Genomic DNA, 20,300 nt, shown 5'->3' with positions numbered 1-20,300 from the left:
TTAACACTTTTCTTAGGCAATAAAAAAATCAGAACAAACAAATAAAAAACACAAAAGTTCCTCAGGGTCACCCTTTCAATGAGCAGTTCACATGACCTGGAATTCTCAATTTCCAAATTCTGGAGAAATCACTAGGGAGACCCCTGCTCTCTTCCCTTCCTTCCCTAAAGAAATCAGAAGACAGTCATACTCTGGGGCTTCCTACCCTGCTCTGGTGCAAAACAACTCAAAATGATGGTTATGTGAAATGCAGCCAAAGCATACATCTTTGACACGCCCTCCTCTCCACGTGTGGAGGAGGAAATGACAACCCACTCCAGTGTTCTTGCCCAGAAAATCCCATGAACAGAGGAGCCTGGCAGGCTATAGTCTGTGGGGTCGCAAAGAGTCAGATGCGACTGAGCACATGCCCTCGTCATACGAATCTGTAGTTTAGTATAGAAAACTTTCAGGCACCTTAAAAAAAAAAGGAGAGGGATGCACTACAGTTTAAATGGCAAACATTTCATCAAATCAAGCAACGCACTTACTAAGCATCCTACCTCATGAAGTCGTAAGAGGAGAAGTATTTTTTAAACCTGCCTCCAAAACTAATCATCCAGCTCTTGGAAAATACGCATGGCAAACATTTCACCAAATCAAGCAATGCACTTACTAGCTACCCTACCCCATGGAGTTGTAAGAGGAGAAGTATCTTTTACACTTGCCTGTAAAACTAGCCATTCAGCTCTTAGAAGATACACACTGAAACCTCAGTAATGTTACTGCGATGAGGAACTACCCCTCGGCGAACAAGCAACACTGCACATCTTCTGTCTCTAAGTCCAGGGGGTTGGCCTGGGGGGCGCTGCCTTTTCTGTTCTTCTAAACCTACGTATGAGGACATCAGTTGTGAGTTGCGCGTGAACTCCACGGCTCTGTGTCTATTACCAGCACTTTAGACTGTTCACAGTGTCACATTTGCAACCACAAGATCATTTTCTAAACGCTTTGACATTCTAATGATATCAGTAATGATGGAAGCTCTGCTTACTGTCTGCCAGGCACTGCGTTCAGCACTCATCCTCTGTGGAAGGAACCTGCCCCCATGGAGAAATAAGGAAGCTGGGATGAATCCGAACCCATACCCAGTTATGACTTTCAAGCATCACATTCGCCATTAACAGTGCCCTGGTTTCCCATCATCGCTGATATCTGAGGAATGGACTCTGCAATAATAAAAGCAGTAACTCTCATCAACTGTCCATTGCACTGTGCCCAACTCCGTGCATATTTCCACTCTACTGCTCACAACTGTTCTACACACGAACTTACAGCAGTCTGCCACTGCAGAGAAGGCTAGCGGGCCCAGATAAATGAAGTGACTGTCCAAAGCCATGCTGCTGCTAAGTAGCAGACCTGGGATTTAAACCAAGGCATGTTTGATCACAAAACACACTATCTCACAGCCAACTCCCACTTCTTTTTTTTAAAAAAAAATATATCAAATGTCTCTTACTTGGGTTTGGGGAAAGAGAGGATTCCTAGTGGCAAAAGAATGAACTGCAAACAGCTGGACGCCCAGCATCTAAGTTATGAGCCTCCCCTGTTTGCGAGAGAGAGGTCATTGTTGTGCAGAGCCTTACTGCTGGATTCCTGATTGTAGCAAATTCCAGGGCTCCAGACTGCAGGCTCAGCCTCTGACTAACACTGCAGTGATTTACCGAGGATAAATACCACTGTCAGGGTGTCTTATGACTGCACACACAGTCCAGTGCGCTGGAATGCCGGAGATGCCGAGGGCTGCTGGCGCTCCGCGCCCTCAGACCACGCGAGGTCCCCGCCTCCAGACTCTGAGCTCCACACTCCTGCCAGCAAACAGCAGCATCCTCAGAAGAACTGGGGAAGCCAAGCATCCTGAATGATCGCTGCGCGCTAACTCACTGTAGGGAGGAACAGGGCCGTTCACCTCCGCCGAGACCCCAGACTCTGACCATAGGCACCCGCACGATGGCCAGAGCAGCCTCCCCGCAGGGGTACGGTCTCTGAGTCCAGCAAATATACAAAGCAGTATCCACTCCCTCCGCAGGGTGTGCGCGTGAGAAACACACGGGGGATGGGGGTGGCGGGAGCAAAAATAGGGCACACGGAAGCACACCAGTTTCCCAGCACAAACGTGGTGATGTCACACAGAGTCCAGCTCTCATCTCAACAGAGGACACTGAGGCAACTCGCGTGCAGACTGCAGGGCGCGGGCGGCAGACAGGGGAGCAGCACCCCCCGAAACCAGCCCCAGGACCGCTTCTCGCAGGGCAGGCACCGGTGTGCTCAGACCCAAACACGAAAACCACCCTCCGCCATGGGAAGGTCTCGGCTGTGTGCCATGAACACACCGGCGAGCCTGCGTGCCTACATCTCAGGCAGCCAGGGTCCAGGCGCTGGTCTCTCTGGTCACTGCCCCGGCCCCTAAGGACACTCAGCGGGGACCAGTCCCCCCCAAAGAAGCACCTGGCAGGGACCAGGCAAGAGAGGCAAGTCTCCCCAGTCACCTCCCGAAGCCGGTTGAAGCAAGTTACCACTGGTGGGGAACACACGCGAACGGCGGACACGTGGGACGGAGGTCACCTCCCCTAAGTTAAAACCGGTTAAATGGCCCTCCAGGCGGGGAGCGGGGGGGACTAGCAGGCACCTTCTCCCTTCGGAGTCGGCACAGAGCAGCCAGAGAAGTTCCCTGCGGGCCCACATGAGCCGGGCCGGTCGCGGAGAAGGGGGGCACTTACAGGTGGGGTGCGAAGATGCGACTCATCTTGGAAGCATGGTCACCGTCACAGTCCAGGTCATCGTCGCCGGGGTCCACACTGAACTTCCTCTTGCTGGGACTGATGGGCGGGGGCCCCGTGCGGTGAGCGGTGAGGGCAGAGGCCACCGGGAGGGTCTGCAGCCGGGGCTCCCCTCGGAGAGCAGCTTCACCTGCGCAGAGACAGACACGTCACCACTGTCAGCAGGCAGGAGAAACGCGCCCGCCCGCCCCCACGACGCCCGGGGGAAAGTCGCTGGCAGTGTGATGGGCCGCCCCGGCGTGCTCAGAACGGGCCAGGCCCATGGTGAGCTGCCGAGCATGAGACGTTCTACATGAATGCGGGTTCCCAGCACAAGCACTCTCTTCTCCCTCAGCCTTCAGTTCAGTTCAGTTCAGTCGCTCAGTCGTGTCCGACTCTTTGCGACCCCATGAATCACAGCACGCCAGGCCTCCCTATCCACCACCAACTCCCGGAGTTCACTCAAACTCACGTCCATTGAGTCGGTGATGCCATCCAGCCATCTCATTCTCTGTCGTCCCCTTCTCCTCCCGCCCCCAATCTTTCCCAGCTTTACTGAGATATAATTCACATATAATGTTGCACGGGTTCATGGTGAACCATGTATTGATCTTATACACTTACAGACCGCAAAAACGTCACCCCCCAGAGCTAACACCTCCATCATCATGTCACATAACCATCCTCCCCACTTCAGCAACTTTCTAGGGTCTAGTTTAAAATAAAAACGTGCAGTAAAGTAACTGGGGAGTGCTGACCATGAACCACCTCAGGAGTTAACTGAAAGCACGAAAGGTCGACTTGTGGGTACTCAACTGCCCATCTGTAAGAGTATGACCTAACAGTGGCTTCATTAAAACACTCACCTCACTTCTCTTGCTTGTTACACTTTTATTATGTTCTTGGCATGTTATTCTTTTTTTAAGAATGAGGAAATTTTATGGGCTCATAATTCGCCTATTTGCCCCCAATGTTAAAATAAACAAAAATCCATGGTTCAATGGGAAATGAACTTTTTCTTACAGTACACTAAAACCCTGCATGTTACAGACATTACGATTATGATCAGCACTACGTTTCTGTGTGTAATCTGTCACGAGCTAACCCGCGGGTGCAGTTCTCAAAGATTTTCAAAGCCAGACACTCGCAACAGAGTTCACGGTTCAATCTGATTCGACATCTTGGGTGTTTTTCATTCCTGTTTCAGAAAGGCTCTGAGCAAAGAGCTAATTCATAACTCCTTATGAATTAAAATCATCATAACCTTTCATTATAAGAATGGTTATGTACCTTCTAACATTTATAAGCGAGAGTAATATTTAATTTTAAGAGCAAACTTCAAGTTTTCTAAGTCATTGAAGCGGCGGGGGGCGGGGGGGAGGGTTTACCTAAAATTCTCACAAATAATAACCCCTTTGTTGTGCTTCTGATCTTTGGCCTCTAAGGTCTGACCATTTATTTCTGTTTCCACTGGGGTCACCGTTCGTGAGTCATGTTGGGATAAAGGCCTGTTGAACCTAAGACAGGCAACCTTTGCTGCCACACTAATGTTCATATCATCACAGATGCGTGGCCAGTTCTAACAGCCGCTCGCTTCACACACACACAACAGACATGAGCCCGTGAGGGAAAGGAGTGAGCAGAATTAAAAAAAAACCTCCTTCTTTGTGTTTACCAGGAAAAATAAAAACTTCGCCAATTTAGTCGGCAAAATAAAAACTTCGCCAATTTAGTCGGCAAGATATAAACTACCAAACGTAAGCCACCTCCAGTCAGGGTTTCTTTTAAGGGTTCTGGTCCCAAAGCAAACTGGAACTTTCCATCTTAAATAAAATATCTAAAAAAACAAGCCCTGGGCTGGCTGGTTACCCTCAGAAATTCAGCAGGATTTTGGTTGACCCTCTACTTCCTATTAAGTCATTTCTGGCTTAAACAAACAAACAGCACTGCTGATATCTGTACCTTGATAAATCAGAAAACACCCTAAGTTGTCCCCTCCTCCACAGAGCATCAACAGCGTGGTTAACTTCTGGTAAGACCCCCAGGAACTCAGCAACTGCAGACGAAGCCTTATCCACAGGGCCCAGCGCCAGCACGCGCTCCGCCCAGTGTTTCTCCACGTCCTTGGCAGGACACACGGGGTGAGGAGGACTCCGTGTGGACCCCTGGGTTTTGGGAGCCAATTCGTTAAGATGCAAAATGTGTGGCAACAGCAGTTGCCATGGAAAACTGCCACCATAGCAACAAAGGAAGAGTCGCTCCCAAAAAAAGGAAGAGTCACTCATTACACAAGCGTTCGCCATGACGCAAAAAGCACAACCCTTGGGGTAAGAATTACATCCCCGCTCCACTCCCCAACTCCCACCCTTGTACAAGTTCTTGGGCATGTTAGCGTTTAAGTTCATCAAACGGAGGCGCTGGTATGTGCCCCGGTCCACAGGAATGAATCTTTTGACAACACTGGAGATGGGGGACCTGGGGGGCAGAGGACCCACGAAGGAAGCACGGGTGGTCCTGCTCCCCGTGGGGGTCCTCCAGAGGCGATGGGGACGTGCCTGCCGTCAGCACTGGACTCCTCTGAGTGACAGATGCGACCCACTCAAGGTCACACGTGGACAGGTTAACAGTAGCAAGAGCCATGGCTGCTGCCTATCAGACTAACATTCCCCACTCTGGGCCTCCATCCAACCAGGCAGTGGACCAGCTAACATCTCACATTCCTTCACACCCAATTCTGTGGTCCACAATCCTCTAATCTATTAGGTAACCAACCAGCCAAAATTTACTGAGACCTTGTGTTGTGTGCGAAGTCTCTCCAGTCGTGTCCGACTCTTTGCAACCCCATGGACTGCAGTCTGCCAGGCTCCTATGTCCGTGGGATTCTCCAGGCAAGAATACTGGAGTGGGTGGGGGGCCGTTTCCTCCTCCAGGGGACTGTCTGGATTCAGGAATCCAAATCCCTCTTCTTACATCTCCCGTACTGGAAGGTGGGTCCTTTACCAATTAGTTGTGAAATACTGAACTAAGACATAAACACCCAAAGTCTGGACCTCCAATCTCACATGGTTAAAAAAAAAGGTGAAGCTATGGTCAAATACATTTGGAAACCACGAGATTAAACAGTTCTTCCAGGAGTTCCTTCTTGACTTTCTAAAGCACGTGTCAATCGAAGAGGGAAACACGGCAGTGGCGCCTTCTGTGACCCCGCCCCCAAGGCTCCTCCTCCACCTTCTGTAGACTCAGCCTCCCACAGGGCTCCACCCTCACCCAAACAGCCAGGAGCTCTCCAGTCCCTGACAAAACACGATCCAGACTGCTCTGGCGTCCACAATCCACATCTGGTCCCAACTGTGTTTCCCATCTGTGTCCCCAGTATTCCTCTTTCTAGGCTTTGAAAATCTCAGCCCTAAAAGTTAACCAGTCACCACCCAACACAGAGAACTCACGATCGTCACTCCGGTTCTCTAATACCCTAATCTTCTGGTATTGGATCCTATACAAAGGCCAACTAAAAATGCCACCTCCTCCAGGCTGCCTTCCTTGATTCCTCAATCTGAAAGTCATCTCTTTTCCTGACACATAGAAATGTATCACTATGGCCCTTCCCACTTTGTTTTGTGTCCCTTGAAGTAAGGGACGCTGTATTCATTTCCTATCTGTGGAGCACAGACCACAATGTATTCCACACAGCAGATGGTCACGATATACTGACAATGTGTATATGAGGCCAGGATGGCCAGGTATAGTTTGGGGATATGTTAAAGATTAAAAAACAGTAGAATATGGATTTTTTAAAGATCAATTAGAGTATATATATTCATATGAAGAACTCTTAAAACTGAGTAACAGAAAGATAACCCAAACTAAATAGAGGAAAGGGTCTGCAAATGGCCAGTAAGAAGCACAAAGGAAACACCTTCAACATAACCAGTCGTGTGTGCACGCGTGCTCAGTTGCTTCAGCCGAGTCCGACTGCGGGCAACCCTATGGACCCTCATTCCTTGGGATTCTCCAGGCAAGAATATTGGAGTGGGTTGCCATGCCCTCCTCCTGGGAATCTTCCCAAACAAGGGATCAAACCTGAATCTCTGAGGTCTGCCTGCATTGGGAGGCGGGTTCTTTACCACTAGCGCCACTTGGGAAGTACAATGAGCCGTCAGGGAAACACAAATCAAAACCACAGTGAGACACCGGCTCACAACCGCTAGGAGGGCTAGGCTAAAAAGACAGATGACAAGTGTTGGTGAGGATGTGGATGGGTCAGAACCCTCACATCTTCCTGACGTTACTGTAAAACAGTGCAGGTGCTGGAAAAACCATGTGGGGCAGTTCAAATGGTTAACCACAGATCCAGCAACCACCCTCCAAGGTAGAGAGACACAAGAGAAATGAAAACACACAATCACACAAAACTGACCCATGAACGCTCACAGCAGCTTTATTCTTCACAGCCCAAGCCCACATACCCAACACCGAGCAGATACTGAAAACGTGGTCTATCCACACGATGGAATGTCGTCACTCAGCTATGAAGCACTGATTCACGCTACAACACAGGAGAATCTAGAGAATAGGATGCTGAGTGAAAGAAGCCAACCCGAAAGGCCACGTATCGTCTGGTTCCATTTTACAGAATGTCCAGAACAGGCAAGTGCGTGGAGACAGAAAGTAGATTAGCTTTAAAATAAATAAATAAAAAAGAAAGTAGACTGGTGGCAACTGGGGGCTGGGAGAAGTTGGGGGTGGGACACATCTGCTAAGGAGGGCAGGGTTTCTCTTGGGAACCATAAGAAAATGTTCCTAAAAGTAGTGAAGGCCACAGAGCCCTATGAGTACACTAAAATCCACCGTCTCGTGTGCTTTAAATGGGCGAATGGTATGATAATGTGAATTATATTTCCCTAAAGCTGTATTTATAAGTAGGTGAAAGAAGATCCCACTGTTACAAGATCCTTGTCTCCACAATTAACTGTTAAATAAGAACAAGCATCCATTAATTGTCCCTGAAATAAAAATAAACCTCTTGTTATTATAGCTATCTCTACTATGTCACGGTCAGAGAACTTTCTAAATATTTATCAAGTGTAAAAAAAAAAAAAAAAGCAAAAGAGCTTGAGGTTATGCAGGCACTTGGGTTCATCAGAATCCTATTAAGCTCCAGCTCAGCTTTTAATCAGACCATGTTTGAGTGTCTATTACATGCCGAAGGCTGTGCGAAGTGCCGTCAGAAAAAAACAGATGATGAAATTTTTATACAGAGTCTGACCACAAGCAGGGAAGGAAAAGAATACACACCAAAAGGAACTTATCTTGGGGTATAAAAGGCTTTTTTCTTTTGCGCTAATGGGTATGCTAAATCTCACAATGGTTTGGTAATTTGAAAAAGGAGAAATGATCTTTCTTTGTCAAGAACAAACAAGAGAAGGGCATTTGAGCTGTCCGAGGAACCCAGTATTTTAAGGTTCTGAGTTGGCTCAGCTACAATTGTCAATTTAACTATTTTTTTTTTTAAGAGGTAACAATTATAACTAAAGGAGCTCAACTCAAACTGTTATCTGGCCTGTTAAATAGAAGATAATTTTATCCAGGTATCTGTTACAGAAGAACAATGCCTAATGGATACAAAAATTAGTTCTTGTTTCCAGTCATGATAGCAGTTTCAGTAAACGGATCAAAAGTATCCCTTATTATTTCTCCAAATTTTGAAGATGAGCAAGGATTTTGGCCCAAGATTTCGCAAGAGTCAGCATAATTTCAAACAAAAAAAAAAAAAGCTTCACAGAGAGAAAGAAAAAAGAAAACCACTTAGCTTTACGATGTGCTATATGATGATTCTGGTGAGATATTAGAAGAAAATCCTGCTTTCCAAGTCAGAATGGGGACGAAGGGAAGAGAGATCAAGGGAGAGCGATGAGCCCCAGGAATCCACAGCTTAGAGTCATGTTCCTGCCACAGCTAAAGGCTTCTAGGACTCCCGGCTTCCTACACTATAATGAAACTGACCCTTGTCCATCGTCACTTGGCATCTTTTGATAAGAGGACTGTTTCTTTCTTTGGGGGACGTGACACAATGGTCTTAGACCGAACCCAGTACAGAGCCTAACCTGAGGGTCTGCACAACCGTGCCTGCCTCTGAACCTTGTGCGCTTGCACACTTAGCTGCTCAGTCCTGTCCTACCCTGCAACCCCATGGCCTGTAGCCCGCCAGGCTCCTCTGTCGGGGACTCTCCAGGCAAGAATACTGGAGTGGGTTGCCATTTCCTCCTCCAGGGGATCTTCCCGACCCAGGGACCAAACCCAGGTCCTCCCACGTTGGCAGGCAGGTTCTTTACCACTGCACCCTCTGGGAGGCCCCCTGAGCCTCCCATTTGTAAGATGCCATGGTTCCACGAGCTCATCCTGAGGGCCTCCCTTTGGCTCTCATCCCTGCATGCTCCATAGCGTATATCTTCTGAAAGCGGTTGATGGAGAAACACTCAACCGTTACAGGACACCCTGGACACAAGAGGGGGGGAAAGCTGCAGCTCAGAACACCTGACAGTTCACCTCACAGCTGAAGGAAACTTAGTGAAAAACCAAGAACCTTTCTCAGTCTCGGCCGTCCAGCTTCATTTCCTTATCTCAGGGCTACAAGAAAGCTGTTGTAAAGTCAGCGGAGGCCTGGTCCACAAAAACGCAGCCTTGAGTCTGACTCAGACCTTCAGCACGGAGAGGAGGCAACTGGGCTGGTTCAGAGAGGTGAACGGGCCCCAGGACAACGCGGCGGCAGGCGTCAAAAGCGGGTGAGCTCCTCATCATGCCTCTTCCTCACCAGCTCTGTGGCCGCACGGAAGACTGTGGTGTAACTCAGGGCAGACTGATCAAAGTCATGGCATTGACTGTGGAGACCAGTCAGACAGCACAAGGCTGAAATGACAGTGTCTGTGTTTAGAGAGTCTCCTGCCGTAACTTCCCCCGCTCCAGTATTCCCGCCTGGACAATTCCATGGACAGAGGAGCCTGGCTGGATGCATACAGTCCTTGGGGTGGCAAAGAGTCAGACACGACTGAGCAACTGACACGCGCTGTAACTTCTGAGGACTTTTCATGAACCGCTCTGCCTTGCCCAACAGAGAGTTTTCTGCCACAATTTACACCTCGGCTGTGTCCCAGATTTTACGTTCTCCTCTGCATCTCTTTTATCGTGTCGGAACCTAAATCAGAGAAGTATAAAAACCACAGCCTGGTCCCCCAAGCTCAGCAGTGGGCTCCGTCTCCTGTCTGACCACAGCCCACGGCGACCAGCTGACGTCACCCTGCTGGCAGGGGGGCACCTGATAAAACAAGCGCGCTCCACATGTCACAACCCATCTCCCACCCCACGGCCGGCAGGCGAGGTGTCTGCCTTTTGTCTCAAAGAATACTTCTTTGTCTCAGGCACCAGCAGCGGGGGAGGAGACAGCGAAGCCACCTGCTCTCCAGCGGTTCAACTTGTGGCTATTCTTGACTGGTCTCTGCAACGGAGGGTTGTTGGGCAACACGATGAAACCCGGGTGAGCCAGTGGAGATAAAAGATGTGACGCAGAGTCTGCCCGCAGTGGAAAGACCGTGTGCGACTCTACAACCCAGGGACGGAGCTCGCGCACCCCCACCGCCCCCTCACCGAGGGTGTCCCACCAAGTGCCTTTCCCCCCGTCACTCAAGACGCGCGGCTCTGACCCTACAGCCCGATCACACGTCTGGAGGCCAACGCTCGGCTAAAGGTCACTCCTGTCCAGTCGATCAGGACGTGGGCGTGGGGGAAGTCTCCGCCAGACCCCTGACTGAGCTCGGTTTGAGCACGACTAAACCCACAACCTGCACGAGTGACTGCTAATAATATAATTAAGAGTAACAATACCATTGTAAAACTTGCAGAGTTGAAACACACACAGTTTTCATTAGAATTCCAAGCATTCCAAACAATCTTGTAGACATGTCTGCAAGATACTTTGTCAGCACCTTCTTTTATCTCAAGGGAATGGCGAATCACTTTGGTACATATCCTATTTTAAAATCATTTAAAAATCTGAGCTTTTATTCTGGGTTCCCCTGACTACAGTCCTGTAAGGAAAGAGAAGAAGGAAGCAGAGCTCATATCCTGCAGCCAAGGAAACCAATGTTTCAAGAACGGGTGAACATGGATTCCCTGGCGGCCCAGAGGTTCAGACCCTGCACATGAGACACGGGCTCGATGCCAGGTTGGGGAACTAAGATCCTGCATGCTATGCAGTGCCACACACCACACAGTGCAGGGTGGGGTGGGGGGAATGGGTAAGTAATTCAAGTCACAAAGCAAATTAATAGAAGGGCTGAGAGGAGACACCCGGCATTTAGATTTCTCAGCTTTCATGATCTTTCTAGCTGTGCAGGATGCTTTACAGGTCAAGGAAAGGAAGTGGGAGGAAGACGACTGAAGGCAGGAAGTAGGAAAGAGAGTGGAGGGGGAGGGGGGCAGGGAGGGGGGCCTGATGGGTTGAACCGTGCCCCCGAGATTCGTATGTGCCAGTGCTAACAGCCCAGTACTCAGACTCTGACTTACGTGGAGACAGGGTCATACGGGCGAGCGCCCAGACAACACGCCTGACGTCCTCCGGGGAGGAGACAAGGACACAGACACGCAGAGGGACGAGCACGTGGGCGTGAAGACAGACATCTGCAAGCCGAGAGAAGAGGCCTCGCGTGAAACCGACCCCGCCGACACTTCATCTCAAAGTCCGGCCTCCAGAACTGTGAAAGCAGCTGTCTTCTGCATAAGCCCCCTCTCTGGGGCACCCTGAGCCAGGAGCCCAAGCTAACTAAGGTAAGGAGAGCAGGAGAAGGGAGACGAGGAAGCAGGGATGGTGAGGCCAGGGCTGAGACCAGGCTCGGACGCAAAGACAGAACAGCGTTCGGACAGAACAGCTTCCACCACTTGGTCTATCCCAACTGACCTAACCTAGTGGGACTGGTCAAGATGCAAGGAATGTAGCTCCTGGAGGCCACTTCCACACTAGAACCTGCCCGAGACGGGAGGAGATGGCTGCACAGAAAGCAAGTGGACTTCCCGGCTCGGGACAGGCAAAGTGCAGCACAGCCCGAGCTGCGTCTCAGCAGGAATATTCACAGAGGGGAGGCCAAGGCGCTCTCTGAGAAGCACAAGAACAGTCCCCTACAGTCCCAGAGATGCTGGGGGGCTCACTCCGACTGCTGGCACACCAGGGGTAGACAGTGTAGACAGCTTCCAATGGTTTCAAACATCTGTCATTCTTCAGAGGCAAGAGGAGAAGGGGTACAAAGAAAATCCCACAGAAACGACAAAAGTTCTGTAATTCCCAAATATCCATTCTGAATACACACTCGGATGCTTTAATAAGGTAAAGAGAAAGAATAACCTGATATTAAAAAGCACTAACTAGGACTTCCCTGGTGGTACAGTGGATGAGAATCTGCCTGCCAATCCAGGGAACATGGGTTCAACCCCTGGTCCAGGAAGATCCCACATGCAGCAGGGCAACTAAACCCATGCACCTCAACTACTGAGCCCACGTGTCCCAGAGCCTGTGCTCGGCAACAAGAGAAACCACGAGGAGCCCGAGCACCACAAGAGGGTTTCACCCCAACTCGGTGCAACGAGGGAAAGCCTGTGTGCAGCAACAGAGACCCATCGCAACAACGCCCACCCCCGCCCCCCGATAAAAAAGCACTAACTGAAAACAGTGTTAGTCACTCAGTCACATCCAACTCTTTGTGACCCATGGACTGTAGCCCAACAGGCTCCTCTGTCCAAGGAATTCTCCAGGCAAGTAGCCGTTCCCTTCTCCAGGAGACCATCCCGACCCAGGATCTTCTGCATTGCAGGCATTCTTTTACTGTCTGAGCCACCAGGGAAGCCCTGAAAATATTTTAAGGTAAAATTTTTTAAATTGCTACATTTGCATTCCTATGCTGCTATTCATTTACCTAGCAGGTTCTACCTCATTTAAAATAACAGTGTAGCAACACTGTAAAGCAATTATACTCCAAATAAATAAATAAATTTTTAAAACATTATCTCCAGAGATTAATACTCTTCCAAATCAGTTTGCAATCTACTCGATTATATGAAAACTTGAAGGTTCCTCTCGCACTTAATTTGCATGAGAATTGATGGCCTATTTTAAAATAAGTATAAGTGCAGCCTTTCAAAAGGTGTGATCTTGGGACTTCCCCGGTGGTCCAGTGGCTAAGACTCCACGCTCCAATGATGGCAGCCGGGGTTCGATCCCTGGTCGGGGGATCCCACGTGAGACAGTAAGAGTTCACATGCTGCAACTAAAGACCCCGCGTGACAGCAAAGATCAAGCATCCCACACGCCGAAGCCAAGACCTGGTGCGCCCAAAGAAATAAACAAATACTTAAAAAAAAAACAAGTGAAAAGGTGTGATCTTGGCAAAGTCTCTCCACCTCTCTCGCACCTCTGCCCTCAGCTACCTTGAGAGATCACAGTGAGCATCAGTGGAAATTTGCAGAAGTTTCCAGCCCAGAACAGCCACCTGTTTCGTTCCATCCTTTGCTATGACTCCCACAGAGAGGAAGAAAGGGGACTTCTCAGCATCACTCCCACTGTTGGCCAGAGGTCAGCGGGCGAGCCGTGCCCAGCCAAATAAATGGCAAATCAGGGCCCCAGAAGATGGGTCAGTGAGGCGCCGCACCTGACCACCAGGAGTCGGCAGGCCATCTCGGGGCAGCTACCTGACTGCCTGACTGCCACCACGTGTGTTAAAAGGACATGAACCCACACAGCGGCCCCAGCCTGTCTCAAGGATTACATGGGAAAGCTGGCACAGTGCCTGGGGCTCCAGTGCCCCTCTCCCCAGGCACACTCTCCAAGCCTTCGCTAGTTCTGGACACCTTCCCCACTCCCCCAGAATGCTCACAACCAGCGCAGCCATCCCCACTTTCCAAGCCCAACCCCAACAGTGGCCTGCTGCCCCAGAAGCATCTCTTGTGAGACGGCCTGGTGGAAGCTCCCAAACTACAGATATTTTGATCAACACCATCGTGTTTGCTATGGTCTCTTGAGAGGCAAACAGGTACAGTCTCATTCCCTGAAATACATATATTCTAGTCCAGACCTGAAGGAAGAAGACGAGGCTCCCAGGAACCAAAGCAGAATTCACATGTGAACTGCCGTACGCACTTCTGAAGGCCAGGCGGGGCTCGCCTACCCCAACACGGGATCTCACGCCAGCTCCGAAGCCCCGCCACAGCAGAAGCCTGCAGGTTGCTGGGGTGTGGCAGATGCCCCAAGTCCAGCATCTCAGAAAGCCCTTCTGCCGCTCACACAGAGGAGGCAATCCACCGGATTCCTTATCGTTGCTCCACGGGCTGGGTTCGGAAGCCAGAGTGGATTTTCCAAGGATTAAAACAGGACACAGAGTTCAAAGACTCCAGGATGCGCAGAGTGAGCGCAGCATGGGGAACTCGGGCACCCATGTGATCTAAGCGCCCAATCCCCGTGAAGACCGGTAAAGTAAGCAATTTAAAGGAAGATCTTTGTCAGCGTTATCACTCAAGGATCCAAGTGCCCAAGGACATAATTCTATTTTCTCCAACTCTTTGTGTCAAAATAATTTTAAAGCTACTAGAAACTTTAATGAAAAGTGAATATCCCATTCCCTTTACCTTGATTCATTTTGTCTGTCTACACATAACCAGCTTTTTTAAGTATAATTGCTATAATTTGTAAGGTAACTTGCAGACATCATACTGCAAGCACTTCAACTGTCTTCTCAGAGAGAGAAGAGTCTCCTTCATAGACACAGAACCATCATCACACCCAAGAAAGCTAAAGCTGACATAACATCGTTATCTAATATCCAGTCCAGATTCAAATTTCCCCACCTGGACTGTCTCAGAAAAGGGGGTGCTGAAGTAGACAGAATCCAGGATCCAATCAAGAATCAAGACACTGGGTGACAGAGCGGCTGAGTCTCTCATTTCCCGGCAACTGTTTCTTTCTTGCTCTTCTATGTCAATGATGTATTTAAATGTGTGTGAGTGCTCAGTCATGTCCAACTACTTGCGATCCCATGGACTGTCTCCTGCCAGGCTCTCTGTCCATGGGATTTCCCAGGCAACAATACTGGAGCAGGTTGCCATTTCCTCCTCCAGGGGATCCAAACCAATGAAGTGCCCTACAGTTTCTGGTGGTCTGATGATTTCCCCGTGATTCGATTCAAGGTGAACGTTTTTGGCAGGAAAACAAGAGGGGGTGTGCACAGCACGTGGCCTCGCATGGAAGGACCTGATGCCTCGGGGTCCCACCGCGGGTGACAGTAAACTCCACGGCTTGCTTAGGGTGACACTCACAGAATTTCTCTATCCTAAAAAAAGTAACCTTTCATAGTAACATGGCCGTGAGCATCCTGTCGGGTTTCCCAGGTGGCTCAGTGGTCAAGAACCTGCCTGCCAATGCAGGAGACACACAGGTGATGTGGGTTCAATCCCTGGGTTGGGAAGATCCCCTGGAGAAGGAAATGGCAATCCACTCCAGTATTCTTGCCTGAAAAATCCCATGGACAGAGGAGTCTGGCGGGTTATAGTCCATGGGGTCACAAAGAGTCAGACACGACTGAAGCACCAGAACACACAACACACCCTGTCATTCTCAATCTCCTTCAGTTCAGTCGCTCAGTCGTGTCTGACTCTGCGACCCCATGCACTGCAGCACGCCAGGCCTCCCTGTCCATCACCAGCTCCTGGAGTCTACCCAAACTCATGTCCATCGGGTTGGTGATGGCATCCAACCATCTCATCCTCTGTCATCCCCTTCTCCCGCCTCAATTTTTCCCAGCATCAGGGTCTTTTCAAATGAGTCAGCTCTTTGCATCAGGTGGCCAAAGTACTGGAGTTTCAGCTTCAATATCAGTCCTTCCAATGAACACCCAGGACTGATCTTTAGGATGGACTGGTTGGATCTCCTTGCAGTCCAAGGGACTCTCAAGAGTCTTCTCCAACACCACAGTTCAAAAGCATCAATTCTTCAGTGCTCAGCTTTCTTTACAGTCCAACTCTCACATCCATACTCATGTATTAATCACCTTTTATTTGCTCTGCAAGAGACCTCCCGCCCCCCAACCCCAATTACGAATGAGCACCAATCTGATATGGGACACAAAATTTTTTACATAAAAAGACAGTGAAATAAACACATAAGAAAATAGCTGACACAATCAGGGACTGGCTTATGCTCTTCTTGGAAAACAGCTGGTGCTCAATAAACATTTGCTGCATTAGAAGCCTGTATGGTTCAGGCAGACGAAAGCTACTGGCACGAACTTCGTCCTCTCAATTATTCCTCTCGCATCACCTTAAACCATGGCAGAAGAAAGTCCTTCAACATGGTCTCCTGGTCTCCCACCAAAAGAGTGTATAGTCCCTGATGGATCAGATTGTTGAAATCAAGTCCAAAACCTCCCAGCCTGTGGTGATGACCTCCACAGCCCACCCCTCCAGCCTTCTCTTCCCCATCATCTCTACTCCTCCCAGACTTCGCTGCTCAATCTGTTCACTCACACGAGGGGTGCTGTTCCATTCCACCATCACCTGGCAAGTTTGAGAGGAAGACCCTAGTGCGCTCGTTAGCCTTCACTCTGAGAGCTGCTGCCCACACCCTCTTCTTGAGATGGTCCTTGTGCCCGAACGGCACTTGAGTGAAACCTGCAACCCTGCAAGTGCCCCTGGAAACGGACACTCGGAGACCTCATTTTAAAGGCTACTTTGTTGTTGTTTAGTGGCTAAATCACATCTCTCTGTGACCCCACGGGCAGCAGCACGCCAGGCTTCCCTGTCCTTCACCATCTCCCAGAATTTGCTCAAACACATGTCCATGGAGTTGATGATGCCATCCAACCATCTCAGCCTCTGCTGCCCCTGTTCCCTCGCCCTCAACCTTTCAACCGACTCTTTCCAGTGAGCTGGCTCTTCCCATCAGGTGGCCCAAGTATTGGAGCTTCTAATTGCAAAGCGGTTTAGAATCCAGCTCCTCCTAAAGAAGGTATGAGATTGAGAACTGGCAGAAGAAAAGAAGAAATGTGGTTCTTTTGAAAGAACTTTCATGCCTGCTATGTTCCAAGCAAGAACTATGCCCCACTAAGGGGAACACAAAGATGTTTGAGATCTGGTCTTTGCCTCAAGGAACAGCAGTTCTCACAGGAGCGATAAGTCATGGAGATAAATAACAGGTAAGGACGAACGAAAAGCAGAAACCAAAAAGATGCTCTTGACACGAATGAATCATATGGTATACGAATTATATTATATCTCAATAAAACTGTGATCGCCGCCCCCCCAAATTGCTGAGGACCACAGAGGACTTTAGCCACAAAGTTTCTGTCAACAAGCACCACATTAGGAAGTAAAGTGGAGGAAGTTGTCAAATAGTAATTTGAAGATAAAAATACACCCATTACAGGTAAAAAAGAAAAACTGAGAAGCTATGGACACTTCATATGAGGAAGACATCAATTATAGCTCTAATAAATATACTCAGGAGTGGAATTCGAAAAACAGGTAGAATTTCGACACTTGGAAACCATGGAAATGGGCATTCCAGTTGGGGACAGCTGTGGGAATAAAGGCAGAAAGCAGGAATGGTGTCCTGTGTGTGAGAGGTCCATTTAACCAGAAGAAAGGGCTTGTTTCATCTGTCGGTTAAGAGGCAAGGGCTACGGAGATCAATGGGTCAGATAGTACAGGGCTCTGAGCACAGGCAGAGTTCAGATCTCATGGCAGACAACTGGGGGGGAGCCACTGGAAGAGGTGACACAGCTGAGCAGGAGCTTCCGATAAGGGAGGTCTGATGACGCCGTGATGGGCACAACTGAGCCAGGGGACAGGGCAGTCACGCACACGGCGGTGGAGGGCTCCAGTGTTCATACATCCACAACGGGGAAGAGGAGGCCCGTTCAAGGGACACTTTACGGGAAGACAGAGAACTGGACAGTGTTTTCACTAGTACCTTCGCCTGATCCTTTCAAACCAGGCTGCCCTCATCTTGTTCCTGAATCATTCCCTCAACACTCATGCTGATCTTGATTTCTCTATATGCTGAGAGACTAAAAGTGAAAAAGCCAGAGAGCTACGCTGTTTTCTGGCTTATAGGCATATGAGTGGAAGAAAAGACAGTCTAACTCCGTATGTGAAGTTCCACAGGTCGGTCTAACAAAGTCTAACTCATCTTCTACACCCACATTTCTGTTATGTCCATGGACACTTTTAATAAAAGACTCTGATGCTGGGAAAGGTTGGGGGCGGGAGGAGAAGGGGACGACAGAGAATGAGATGGCTGGATGGCATCACCGACTTGTGGACATGAGTTTGAGTGAACTCCGGGAGTTGGTGATGGACAGGGAGGCCTGGCATGCTCTGATTCATGGGGTCGCGGAGAGCTGGACACGACTGAGCAACTGAACTAAACGTGATTTTTAATTGTTGGAGGAAAAAAACCAGTATGCCAGATTTTCTTGCAGTAAAATAATATTCATGTCCATTGTTTCAGTGGCAGGGACTATGCTAAGGGAGTCCAATTATCCATGACTAATCAACATTCATTCAGCAGTTATTTGTGGGTATCACCTGATTTATGAAGAACAAACATCAAACACCTCAAATAATGATCCATATTTATAAAAGAAACATTTGGAACAGGGGTTTAAAACAAACTCAAATGAAATGTAAGTTATATGTTAAAATAGACCAATCTTATTATAACATGCCATCGTTCATTAAATTGATGTCAAGCTAATACACAATTATGTTGTTTTTCTCCACAGTACACAGTATATTTTGGAGTCCTTTTACAGATAAATTTATTTCAATAATTACAGTTTGCATAAGCTATTATTGAAAGATGTTTGCATGCCCCAACCAAAAACTAAGAGGCTACTGAAACTGAAGTCTGAAAGTAGACTGACCAGCTTGAAACAGCATTAAAACACACTTAGTGGAGATTTACTGGTGAGGCACACAGCTAATTTAACTTAATATCAAAACATATTTCTATTTCATATTAAGAAAAATGCCGCAAAACCAAAGAATATGGGGATCTGTGAGTTGCCTTCTGCAGGGACTACTGCGCCTTCATCCCCTAGATTTTCATATTAACTAGAAATCTTTCAGATTTCCTTATAAAATCTTTTAAAATCCTTATAAAAATTATATCCAACCAAGGAGAACTTCTTGTATCACCAAGTTCCAAGAGACTGTTAGATCATAATCTAAAGAGCCATAAAAGCTAGTCTGAGAACAAATAGATTCCACCAGCATGGAGAACTGACTGTGCCCCCCAAACCTGAAAGGCCCACATGCTGCTGCATGTGAAGGGGGAGGGGGCTCCCCTAAAGGAGACACTTCAAATGCGGGTGGGGGTGTGCGGACATCTGCCTCTGCTTCTCGTTCCCTCCCCACCCCCACCTCTCAAGGTTACTCAGTTATCGGGTGAGCGAATTTTATCAATGAGAGGCCGGGAAGGGCTGACTCCCTAGGGCATGTTTGCTCAAGATATGAAGGCCAAACAACCACGGTGCTCATAAAAGTTGTGGCCTTTGGGGGCGGACCTTCAGGTCGCTCCTCACTCCAAGCGCCTCATTATGAAGCAAAAAAAAAAAGAAAGAAAGAAAATGGTGCGGATCAAAGACCAGGCTGTCATTAAGTAAAAATGAAGGGGGATGAAAGGCCTGCCCTGCACTTCAAAGGGGCAGCTGAGCTCAGGTGCGCAAACAGCGGGAGGCCACAGGCCGGCCAGGCCCCAGGGCAGGAGATGGCCTCCTGAGGGCCAGGTACCTGGGAGCGGGTTATGCAAAGCAGAAATGTGACAAAGGACACAGATCGAAACATTTTCTTCCTGCAGGGACAGGGGAGGAGGTAACCCCCAGATTACCAGGTGGAGGTGGTGTACATCAGGTCTGCACACCCACAGATGAAAAATGTTCAGTGTGACAAGGTTCAAGGACGGTGGAAGAAGCGAGTTGTCTAAAGTCGTTGTACAATTATATGTGAACAGTTCTTCCTTATGCCCTGAGGTGTGTCCTGAAATAAACCTTCATTCCGAGAGACCTTGGCCGTAGCAGGAAGTCTGGCTTCCCAGGACTTGAATGCAGGACCCTTACTGCGCTGAGGCAGAAGGGCCCCCCTCCCTCCCCAGACTTGCTAGAGACCCTTGGGCAGGAGCAAAGAAAAAGCAGAGCCACCAGGTCCATTTCTGAACCCACGACAGTGCCTTCAGCTCACCCCATCCGCTCCGTCTACCATGTCTGGCACCTGGACAGACAGACAGATGCTGCTGTGGACAAGAAAGGACGGGCTTATACTCTCAGGGGCCCTAATCTCCTTCCTCAGACGGACTCCGTGCAGTGACTTAAAAAGAGGTGACTGTGAATCACCCCCCAACACATACACTCCCCTTAACACAGGAACAACCTTATCCATACAGCTGAGGCCACATGGCAGACTTTTCGGGGA

General features: G+C 48.9%; 1 protein-coding gene across 5 annotated transcripts in view; it reads right to left on the bottom strand.

Moving 5' to 3' along the window:
* Positions 1-20,300, bottom strand: part of VGLL4 (vestigial like family member 4) — a 154,884-nt gene that overhangs the window by 32,258 nt on the left and 102,326 nt on the right. For all 5 annotated transcript variants that reach the window (XM_055413592.2, XM_055413593.2, XM_055413591.2 and 2 more), the window contains one exon: positions 2,760-2,949. In XM_055413592.2, the coding sequence (XP_055269567.1) occupies positions 2,760-2,949 (190 nt within the window). The remainder of the gene's footprint in view (positions 1-2,759; positions 2,950-20,300) is intronic.

This window comes from Moschus berezovskii, chromosome 24, assembly GCF_049115385.1.
Source record: "Moschus berezovskii isolate FMDL1 chromosome 24, NW_MosBer_1.0, whole genome shotgun sequence".
NCBI classification, from domain to species: domain Eukaryota; kingdom Metazoa; phylum Chordata; class Mammalia; order Artiodactyla; family Moschidae; genus Moschus; species Moschus berezovskii.
The sequence above is the reverse complement of the archived record's forward strand: the minus strand, read 5'-3'. Positions and strand labels throughout refer to the sequence as shown.